We start from the raw sequence: 12,137 nt of genomic DNA, 5'->3' as shown, positions 1-12,137 counted from the left end.
CGGTGAGCGTTACGCTGCATGGAAGTGCAGAATAACGCGAAGCGCCTGCTTCAGGGATCGGAGCAGCTTATATAGCTGTGATCGTGGGCATGCCCACTAGGCCTGGCTTGCCTGCCACACCCTGCCACTGCCAGAGAGTCAGCACGTGCAAGGCAACCCAATAGCAGCAGCAGCCACACCCAAGAGTACACGTGGGGATGCTTAAGTGATGGAAGTTCCCATGTTAAATGCACCTTGCACCCAAAATGAGGTTTTATGTCCCAAAATAAAAGCATTCTTGTCCCAAATAAATGTTCTTGGTTATTGTTATTCATGAGCCTGGCGTTCTATTTCAGACGAATCCCAAATGCACCCATGATCGACAAATACACTGAAAGGTACCCTCTCAGTCAGCCATACAGACCAGGTATGGTACAGATCTATCCATGCGTGAATGAAAAGCTGAATACTATGGTCAGAGACAACTATATGGACAGCCGGGTCTAAGCACCAAGAAGCCATGGTGCTGACGCCATTAGAGACACCACGACATAGCAACATTAGACATGAAGCACACATGCAATCTGCACTGGGTTACCGAAACACACACTCGAATACATGAAGAACATGAGCGTACAGTTCTATAAATAGAGGACAGATACATATACATACTGTCATTGCTTTTATTATTTCTGTCAGTGGCCCGATGCAGTACCACAGAAACCGCAAGGCACAAGAGATCCTAAGTGGGATTGCGGATACTTAAAGCCAATAGCCACGTGGACATACAGGAGAGCATATGGAACCTGATCAAACCACATATAGCTAACTCATAGAGAATGGAGTATATAACATGGACAACGTAGAAACCACATTATAAGATTAAGAAAAATTACAGCAGGATTCAAATCATTGAGCAGGGGACGAGTTGAGCTGATTCAGGCTACACAGGGAGCCAGACACATTAGATGAGGCCCACAGCCAAGGACAAGAGATATGAAGACATTCCAATCCCAGACGACAAAAGGACCAGCTGCAGAAAAAGGGAATAAATCCTCATTCGGAGCGGCAGGGCTCAATTTCGTGTTCCCTAGACATGTGATGCAGCTGGAGCAGACAATGGACAGTGATCGTTGGTGAGAAAGGGGAGCCGATCCCAGGCGGCCAGACGCAGGCTGCAACAAATGTGCAACAAAGTGTAGCGATGAGCCGGACATGGTTTCATAGGCAAAGGTGGTGCACACAAGTTACAATACAAGACACATAATCGTTCACATCACCATTAAAAAGTGCACAGTGAGCTGAGAACCATCTCAGGTCCCAGGCCTGGGGACGTCAGCTCTAGTCAATCACAGTTCAGCACTCCAGGGGTGGGTAGCAATGGGCGAGAACCAATGGTAAGCCCATTCCTCTGCAACAATGTAGTAAGTTAGATTTTGGGGAAGGGACAGGCCAGCCACCTGACATGTAAGAGCCAGTAGAATAACATATACCCATATATGTGATTAGACTCTTGCTGGCCAATTCCACACAGCAATAGGTTCTTGGAGAGCGGCCCAGGTAATGACGGAGCAGTGATGTGTTTTCTAGACAAAACTGTCCTGTTTGCCATTTATTGTGTGACATGCTAGAATTTTTCTGAGTTCTTATATCGATCCCTGCTGGTTTTTGCTGTTAAAACCGCAGTTTGAACTTGCCGTTTACTGAGTCCTCCGTGTATACTGGTGGAGGGATTTGGGCACTCCAAGTCTGCGAACTTCCAGCATCACTCTGGCATACCTGGGAGTTATCCCAACACTCCGCTACAGCTGCCCTACACAACCTTGGTCTGCCCTGCTGTTTGAAGCCGGCTATTTCTGAAAACCTGGGTGGTGCTGCCTGAGGGTCCCTGGCAGACGCTGGGAAACTTTGACGTGTATTTGCTGCTCCATTTACCAAATACCAGTGCCCTACGTGTGGTGTAGGTGACCAGACATAAGGGGCTGCAGCGTCTGCACGTCAGGCCGGTGTAATCGCAGGCAGTGCATTCCAATGTGGATTTTGTCCCAGTGAGCCTGGGCCCATACAGAACCTGAGCCACCATAGAGCCTGCATTGAGCTGAGTGACAGCGGGGAGTACCCCTGACACGGGCGCAATGTTCTGTATCTCAGAGTGCCACGGGGGGGCTGCGCAATTGGGTGGTTCCACTGGAAAGACAGTACAAAAAAACAGGGTTAGAAATTTAAAAATCTAAATGGGAGCACATTTGTATTCCTTCCGTTACATCATCAAAACGGACTCTGGAGCATTATATTATGCATATGTTGTCATTATCATGCATAGAACAGCGTAAATACTACTGTCACTGACCCTCAACAGGAAGCACACCCTGACCCTGTCAGGAGAGGCTCTCCGTAGGTTCCCGGTGGTGTGCCACCTATCTAAAACGGATAGAGACATGCTGCCTAGGGGAGTTTCATTTACTTTACTAACCAACTAGGTCGCACGCTCAAGTAACATCTATTGCTCACTCCTGGATACTAAAAGGAAGAGAGTCTCATATGTGGGTTAGAAGTAAAATAGCCCTCACAACACTGTCTGCGTACACAGGTGTGGGCTAAATGTAACACACGTATCCTAACACAACTTAAAGGATATCGTCACAATCACAATGGGTCGACCAGTTTCGATGACTGCTACTATTGATGTCATCTTCTTCAGGACCTAGTCATTCTTGTTTCGGCATTGCTCTATTAGAAATCTGCAATACCAGATTGGGCAAGCACCATCGTCCCCTATAAGGAGAAAAGGGAAAATGAAAAATGAATCCCTTCTTCTGTGTGAATTTGCTAAGACATATTCAAAAGGGTACAGCCATGGTTGTTTATATGAACAATGCTTGTGTCATAATTGTAGGACACTGGGTATGCCATAATTCGTAACTGGCAGAGGGAAGAGGGTGGGGGGATTCTCCCTCTTTGTGTAAGTACCTAAAAATAAATCATCAGATCCTCGGACCATGTGGTCAAATCTATTGTCTGTTGCTACATCAAGCCCAGTTTTAACAGTGTGAGCTATATAACACACATAGAGGATTCCAAATGGCAAATACCTCGGAACTCTAGGCGCGGATGTGCTGAGAACGTTAGGTAAACGCGTCTGTCAATCCAGGTCACGAAGGAACAAAGTGCGTATTGTGGGGCTCCCGCAGAGATCCGCAAGTGGCCCCATTGAAGCAGTCGTTGAATCTCTGCTTAAAGAAATGGTTGGCGACTAGGATTTTCCCCCCGCATTCGTGGTAGAGAGGGTGCACAGAACGCCAACCACTGGAGACTTTCATGGTTTTGCTTTAGACCGCAATGGGGTTATTAATAGCCTGAGCTTGAACGTACAGGGCCTCAGGAATTATTCCAAAGCAAGGAAAATAGTGACTCATGTGAACCAACACAAGGGGCCTCATTACGACCCAGGCGGTAATTAATGGACATTACCGGCATGGCTCAACTAACGTGTCCTTTCTGGCCAGAAACCGTTAAAAGCGGTACATTACGACCTCTCGGGCACGAGCATTGCGCCATGTCGGTAATGTAATCTGCGCCATGCCGGTAACGTCCCAAAAACGGCACCTACCGGCATCCTATGCCGTGCAAGGTGCACTACCGCCACCCTACCCACCGATATTAGCGATCACCGCAAATAGCGGTGACCACTATTAGCGGTGACTGTAAAGAAGCGGATCCGGAAGTTGCGCCATCGCACCGGAACGGGAAAGAGCACGGCGGCCATCTTTAAAAACACAATCCATTGCCATCCTCCACAACCATTGCACATCTGACCCTGAGACCCGCCACAAACCTTCACCCACATCCACCCATCGTCAGAATGCCGAAAGTTGTTAAAAAAAGTTGCGATCGGCTGCGGCAGGAGCGCTTCACTGCAGCCATGGGAGGAGATATGTGCCACAACCATTGGCATCGAGAGCATCGAGGGGGTCGGAGAAATGGAGAGAGGAGCCCCCACATCAGGTGACGCAGGTAGGTGCCTCAAATCAAGCCATGCAAAACTCTCTGAAGTCCAGTTTCATGGGAAGCACAATGTTGCCTAATAGGGTTAACGCGACACATCAGCAGAAGACTGCCTACAGGCATTATTGACCTACACCCTGTACACATGATGTATGCACACTCTCACTGTAGGCACCCACATTCCTGCATGCTTCTCCCACCCAAAAGGGAGACAACCTGTATGTCACTTCCTCCAATGTGCACCATCTAGTTATCAAAATGATGGCAGTCATCACAATGCCTGCTTGTTCGCAGACCCATCAATAACACTTTCCCTCCTTTGCTCCACCACAGGCTCCCATTAGGACCGTGGCGAGGAAGACACTGGCACCACACCTGCCAAGAAGGCCAGGCCCGAAGTGACACCACACCAACCCTCCACCTCTGCTGGACCAAACAAACGCCCACAGCAGCCAAAATCGACGGCCACAACACAGGCCAGGGCACCGATAAGCACCAAGGCAAGCAGCACGGTACCACCCGCAACAGACGTCCAACAACTGGTGGCCACTGAAGGGACTGTGTCTGCAGGAAGCAGCACGATTGGAGAGATTGCTGCCATTGCAGCTTGCTCGGATAGTGATGTGGGGAATGATGATGATGATGTCGTAGAATGTCCCCCCACTGCCCACCTTCATTCCCCCTACCTGTTCCCATGTAGCCTGCATGATGATGGCACACAGGGGCAATCCCCTGATGACTCCTGGCCAGCCACTCCATGCCCAGTGGAATGTGTGGAGGAGGGGAGCAGCCCAATGAACATGCCAATGGCATCATCCAATGCCCAAAAAAAACAAGAGTCGCTGGACCAAATCTTAACACGCCAACACCAACTGTCCTCACTCCTGACTCAGCATGTGGCCGAATGTGGAGGTGCAAGTGCGGAAATGGTAAAATGTGCCGAGACTGAAGGCAGCCATACAATCCTCCACCAAGGATATCTGTGCCGAACTTGCCTCGGTGCGGCACGTATTCTCGGAGCTTGTACAGACAATGAGGGACATGCGTTCTAGTGACCAGCCGAGTACCTCCTCCGCTGCCAGTTCTGCCCCAAGCAGCCCCATCCGCAGGTCAGCCAGGAACCTGCGGAGTACAGGCAGGGGTGCCCCGGGGGCCGGCAGAGGGGGCTGCCAATGGAGGCCGCCCAGTGGAACAATCCCATATTAAGCACTTCATCACAGGCATCCACGCACTTTTGCGGGGAGTTGAGGGGGGAGTGGGTGTGTTGGGGGGGTGAGAGGGGAGTGGGTGTGTTGGGGAGTTGAGGGGCGAGGGGGGGAGTGGGTGTGTGGGGAGTTGAGGGGGGAGGGGGGAGTGGGTGTGTTGGGGAGTTGAGGGGGAGATGGGAGTGGGTGTGTTAATTGGATTCACATTTACAATACAATTTTTGCTTGAGCACAAATGCCATGTGTGGACATTGCTCATTGCGTATGTGTGCTTTATTGGTGAACAGTCCACAGTGTGCATATCCCAGACACACACAGTGCCCCAATTGCCATCTCCATGTGACACCCCCCATCCTTGTGTGCTAGAAACATTGGTTGATCAGAGTCCGACGCATGTCACGTCCCTCCTGTGCATCGCTGCCTCCCTGAGGTGCTGCCCCATCCCCACCCTCCTCATCCTCATCATCAGGTGGTTGCAGTTCAGCGTCAGGGGGCAGGGGCACATTCCGTCTGATGCACATATTGTGTAGCATGACACATGCCATGACGATCTTTGCCACCTTCTCATGGCGGTACAGGAGTGCCCCACCAGACCTGCTGAGGCAGCGAAACAGTGCCTTCAATAGGCCAAATGTCTGCTCAATGACCACACGGGTTCGTGTATGTGCACGATTGAAGTCCTCCTCGTGCTGGGTCTGGGGGTTCCGGACTGGGGTACGGAGCCACCTCTTCAGGGGATAGCCTGCATCACCTGTATGTTGGCAACAATGTATGTGTCAGTCATGACATCAAATCTCAAATCATGATGTGTCATCATGGCATGCATTCATCTCTTACTTTGTACCACATTTACATGCACAAATAGAATCACACTATGTGACCGGTATATGTGTATTCCTCTCATGGACTATTTTGCATGCAGGGGGGTCCAGTGCCTTGTGAGTGCCCATCCACTGTGTTAGTCCTTGGTGTTTGTTTTGTTGACCTGGCAGGTGTCCAGTGATATCAATGCTCTCATCATGGCAACATTGCTGTCAGCCTTATGATGACCCCACTGAGCACTACTAATGTTGCTAGGCAATTATTTGGGGCTCGGTGTCTGTGTAGTGGTGTATAGATGTTTTTGTCCATCATGTGCCTCCTTTGTGCGCAGTTATGGGGGACTGGCCTTTCAGTTGATGGTGTTTGGTGCCGTGTATTGGCTGAAGTCATTGCATGTAGGTGCATTTCGTTGAGGTCGATGTGGTCCGATTCGGTACTGTGCACTTGCAGATGGTTGTGTCATGGTTGGGACACACCTTCATTCACATGGTAGGGCTGCTTACATCGGGCATTATGTGTTCAGGTGTCAGTTGACGTTTGGGCTGCTTTAAGGTATGAGCTGGCTCCATTGCCTCTGGTACTCACAGCCAGGTAAGGTATGCATCACCCCCCCCTTTCAGCCAGGTAAAGTATGCATCTCTCCCCCCCCCCTTTCAGCCAGGTAAAGTATGCATCTCTCCCCCTCCCCCTTTCAGCCAGGTAAAGTATGCATCTCTCCCCCCCCCCTTTCAGCCATGTAAAGTATGCATTGATACGTCAATCACCTACCCACTTCACATTTCCATGGCCATGACATGAGACTCACCGAGTAGCCAGGATCTTGGCCCTACATGTCGCTCCATGTAGCGTGGTATTCTGGAGTTACGCAGGACCATTGAATCATGGGTTGATCCGGAGAATCGGTCATAACAATGTGTGATGATCCTGTTGGAGTCACATACCATTTGCACGTTGATTGAGTGGAATAGTTTACGGTTGCGGTACGCTACCTCAATGGCATGTGGGACCACCAATTCCACATGGATGCAATCGATGGCACCAATGCAACCAGGTATGCCGGCTAATGCATGGAAACCCACTTTGGTGTTTGCAATCTCCTGGGCAGACCATGGTAAGGAAATGTGGTCGTCTGTGTGCTTGAGGAGGGCATCAAGCACTTGGATCAGCGTACATGAGAATAATGGTTGTGAAATGCCATGCAAGTGCCCCACTGTGTGCTGGTAGGTGCCTGTGGCCAGGAAGTGGAGCTACCTTCAGTAGGGGGGGGGGGGGCAGTGGGTGTTTCAATCATGCTGACAATGTCGTTGTGTATCATGTCCACGATGGTGGTGATGGTGTCCCGGTCCAAACGGTACACGGTGTGGATCTGCTCAGCGGTGAGGTTGAATGGACTGGCTCTGATGCGTGGGATTGGGGGCTGCCTGCGTGGTGGCATTGGCTGTGCTGGTGGGGCTTGCTGGCCCTGCCTTGCCCTCCTTCTCCTCCTGCGTCTCCTCGGTGCTGCCTGTTGTTGTTGTTGTTGTTGTTGTTGTAGCACTTGCATTGCAATCAGGTCCTCCAGCCCCAACATTGCTACTCCTATTGGAATCATTGTGGAGTGTGACTGGGTGTGGGAAGGGGTGGGGTGTGCTCTTTTTGTACTTGGTGAGTCTGTATTGCCTCCACCTGTGCTGATTGTGTGCACCTGTGGCAGCTGGGAACACTGCACATGGCCATTTACGGTTGGTCCGCGATGGCAGTATTTGCACCATGGAGGTAAGGTACTTTACGGCCTTCGCAAGGGCGTTAAGAGCATGTCCGTTTGACTCGTGATGTTCCCCAATTTGCGCCATGCCGCTATTTCCGGCATGGGGGTCGCGTGCCCGCGCCCTTGGTGCTGTTAGTGGTGCCGTTAACTACGGTGCCGCTAATTGCACTTACTCGGATCGTAATCAGACCTAGCGGTAAGCGATGCCGGTAATCCTTTACCGGCATCGTTTTCCACTTACCGCCAGGGTCGTAATGAGTCCCAATATATATATATACTAATGTTGCAAGAAACCCATGCACGTGGTAGCTTGAATGATATGTTTGCCAAAGTGTGGGGGTCGAATAGATTTTGCACTAACTTCTCGACACAATCCAGAGGGGTTCTGACCCTGATACATAAGCGGGTCGCCTTTAAACTACTGCACTCACATATAGACCAGGATGGTCGCTATGTTGTGATACACTGCAAACTAGTGAATAAGGAGGTTCTGCTGGTGAACACATATGGATCTAACCTGGATGACCAAGGGTTTTATGAGGGGCTGACAGATATGCTTATGGCATACCCGATGGTACCGGTCATATGGGGGGTGCCGATATTAACACTATATTGAACTTGGACCACGACTGCAAGGGTTCAACTGCCAGACCCCTTTTGAAAAAAGCGACTGGTTGCATTTCAAATATGATGGGTGGACTTCAACTAAGCAACGTGTGGCGAACATTACACCAGGGGATAAAGGGGTTCACCTACTACACCTCAGCGCATGATATGTCATCCAGGATAGACCTTTTCTTGATTTTGGATCACTTATTGGGACATACGGCGGAAGCTGTAATATTCCCCCGTACTTATTCTGACCACTCCCCAATAGTGCTCTCCCTGAGCTGGTATGCGACACCTTGGAGCTGTGCTGCATGGTGGTTTAAATCGCTGGCACTAGAGGATTTGGTCTTACGCGCTGATGTGGAGGAAGATATTCGTACGTTCTTCCTGACTAACTATAGCGGTTCTGTGTCACAGAGCACACTCTGGCAGACATTTAAGGTCTTCATCAGGGGATTGGCAATGTCAAGGGAATTTGGGGTGCTTAAAGTTATACGCAGGGATATTGCTACTTTTGAAGCTGGGGTAAAGGCCCTGGAAAGCGACTATGTGGCTGCGCCCAACCATGCTACGCTAGCTTCCATTAAGACCCAATAGGAGGAATTACGGCCTCATGCGGACAGAGAAGTGAAATACTTCACCAAGACTGCTGCGGCCAGACGGTTTGGGGAGGGGGAGAGTCCGGGAAGGGTGTTATCTAATTTGATAGGGATTGAAGGGGGTCCAACCTATATTGTGGGAGTCAGCGGGATGAACGCTAAGAGATGCAATACTTGGAGAAGGGCATTAATTAAGTATTTGTAAATTTCTAAGCGACACTCTATCAGAAGCAGGAGATTGATGGAGAGAAGGGATTGTGTGACTAACTAGAGTCCATCCCTATTTCTATTCTTTCACTAAACACCAGAACCCAGATAAATGCCTCATTTACAGGAGAGGAAATACAGCAAGTAATAAAGGCGCTGCAAAGAAACAAAGTGCTGTGCCCAGATGGGCTCACAGTGAAGTTTTACATGGAATACGGGGCCCTTCTGGGGCCCCATTTGCTGATGGTCTGGGAAGAATCTGTGCTTGTGGGTCGCCTCCCGCAGTCGCTTCAGGAAGCCATTATAATTGTGCTCCTGAAACTGGGTAAGCCCTGTGAGGAGTGCAGGTCCTATAGGCCACTGTCCCTTATGAACATAGACACTAAAGTGTATGCCAAGGTGATAGCTAACCAGGGGTCAAGTCCTAAAAATTTAAGTGGGGAAACTCATCAACAAACTCGATGGGAAGTGACCACCCAAATTGCACAGGACGAATGGCATTTGTCTTTCATAAAATCAACACACGCACAAAACCAAGAAAGGATATTTTCTTCTAATAGTGTTTTTGAAAACGTTAAAAGGTGTGCATGTTGTAAACTCCAAGAACCACTACAAATGTTTTCCCTGGAACTTGCAGTACCAAAATGGGACATTTCACCTTTAGTTGTTTCTTGTTTTTAATGAGGTTATATAGTGCAGTGGTGAAGTGTCTGGCCTGCAAGTTCAATCCCCGAGGTCAGCTTTTAATTCATAAGTTCAAAGAGGACATTCAATGTTTCTCATTTTAGCTGGGGGGGGGGGACTGAGTCCACCCTCTGAAAAAAGTGGGGGTACTCCGTCCACCCGCGTGTACCCTCAACTATAGCTTTGTAGCTAACAGACTGTTACCCTTGATGCCAGCCTTGGTGCACAATGATCAGGCAGGTTTTATCCTAGGCAGGTCGACATCTCTTAATCTCAGGTGGCTATTTAACATCATGGCCCGTGTGTCCCCCAAGGCCAATGCAGTGGCAGTGGCGCTAGGTGCCCAAAAGGCGTTTGATATGGTGTCTTTTTGTTTGCGGTTCTCCAGAGATGTGACCCGGGTGAAAATTTAATACGATGTTAGAATTCTGTATACGAACCCCGTGGCCACGGTTCAGACTAACGCGACGCAGTCAATTCCATTTGAGCTTGGCAGGGGGACGCGTTGGGGCTGCCCGCTATCACCCATACTCTTTGTATTAGCGATAGTGCCCATGGCGGACCTAATTCGACATCGGCACAAGGGGAGATCATATCGCTATCGCAGGCAATGTTTTGCTATTTGTAAGGGACCCGCAGTGCAACCTGGACCACATAATGAACAATATTACCCACATATCTAATCCTAAATCTCTTTTCTCCATATGGCCCTCGATGCATTCCCACTTTTAAAAAGAGCCCATTCTATAAACTAGGCTAAAAGTACTGAGAGCACACACAAGGGGGAGTCATGGCGTATCCTTGCTGCATGCTTACATGTCCCCTTTTTTGGATTCAATACTGCTCTGCCACATCCCCACACAGAACTATTTTCGACAAGTATTCAGGAAAGGCACTATGGAGTAGAAGTAACATAGTCACTACAGTGAGTAACTTGTTCTATTTGGTCTGCCACAAAGATGTGTGTAAAAAGGCTAGAAAATTCCAATGGGGCCCGAGTCTATCTGTGGGATGCCATTTTTATCTCTACAGATGTTTCTCACCATGTCTTTGCAAATGTACATGCATGTTCTGATAATCCATAATGTAGAGTAGAATATATAAAAACCTAGGTTAGGTGCAAGTCAATTGTTAGGATGCTCTACTCCTGGTTGCATTGTCAAATGGTATATTGAATCAAATATTAAAGCTTGCCGACAACGCAATGTTTTGTGTAAACTACAGTGTCAAAATATGGTGTGAATTTACTTAACAAATTAAATTACATTTATTTTACCCTCGATGTTCATTTTCAGGTGGATACGTATATATCCAAGGGTTTATTTATATTTCCCACTGATAGCAATATAGTTTCTTTCACAGTGTTCAGTTCTCTTTGCAAATTGTAACCAGCCATATAGTTGCCATCAGAATTAAGAACTTGCATCAGAAATAGCAACTTATACTGAAATTAACCAATTGTGATCTGGAATGTCAAATCATACCGACATTAACCAATATACTTTAATCATCATGGCATAATGTGTGCATGAGGCATACAGCTGTTCTCAGGGAAGTCTTGAGGTTTCACCCAGAGTATTAATATGTAATTTTAGTGGCCCCATTCCAGTCGCTAAAGGATTTCTGATTGTCTCTCTACAGCATCTGTCCTGGTACTGCATCTACTACTGCGACGAAGGAGCTAGCACACTTGTGGCGTGTGATGTCTAAACAGGAACGAAGGCCATACTGGTGAGTGTGTTGATGTTCTCGCCTTTAATTATAGATCTCTGTCTTAGTGCAATTTGTGGAAACCTTTTTCGAAAACAAAAACAGACACCTTTCTATACAATATGAATTGGGTGGGTACTTGAGTATGGCGCTGGTCCCTCACAGACAATGTATAGCTAAATATAAAGGTGTGCCCTTTTGCTGACAGGAGTTTCGACCCAACTCTGGTCTTTTTCAAGACATGACACTTATTCTGAATTAATCACGTAAATCAAACATACAATATAATGGACAATCAATTAAATAAAGATGCAGATAAAAGTGCATAAGGTTATTGAGAATGTGGACAGAACCAAACAAGGGATACATGAGTATGTCAAGGGAATGCAAGGGTTTGGCGAAGGGGAGTATTATAAGGATGGGAAAACAATGAAAAACAGTCTACATGAGTAACTTTAGTTTCAAGAGTTAACAAGAACAATGTTTTTTTCTATAAATGCTTTTTTAAACAGTGCTCAAACTTGGCAAAGTGATTAGCATGCTCCTAGGGCCTGTTTCCCAGGGTGTAGG

The 12,137-nt window shown here is 48.2% G+C and overlaps 1 protein-coding gene across 1 annotated transcript in view; it reads left to right on the top strand.

Moving 5' to 3' along the window:
* The window catches only part of MEIOSIN (meiosis initiator), a 589,598-nt gene that overhangs the window by 515,656 nt on the left and 61,805 nt on the right, over positions 1-12,137 (top strand). The window contains exon 5 of the mRNA XM_069643050.1: positions 11,499-11,588. Coding sequence (XP_069499151.1) covers positions 11,499-11,588 — 90 coding nt within the window. The remainder of the gene's footprint in view (positions 1-11,498; positions 11,589-12,137) is intronic.

The sequence above is a fragment of the Ambystoma mexicanum genome, chromosome 2p (genome assembly GCF_040938575.1).
Source record: "Ambystoma mexicanum isolate Mex_15411 chromosome 2p, UKY_AmexF1_1, whole genome shotgun sequence".
Classification (NCBI taxonomy): domain Eukaryota; kingdom Metazoa; phylum Chordata; class Amphibia; order Caudata; family Ambystomatidae; genus Ambystoma; species Ambystoma mexicanum.
Note: the sequence above shows the minus strand (reverse complement) of the source record. Positions and strands in the feature narration are given on the sequence as shown.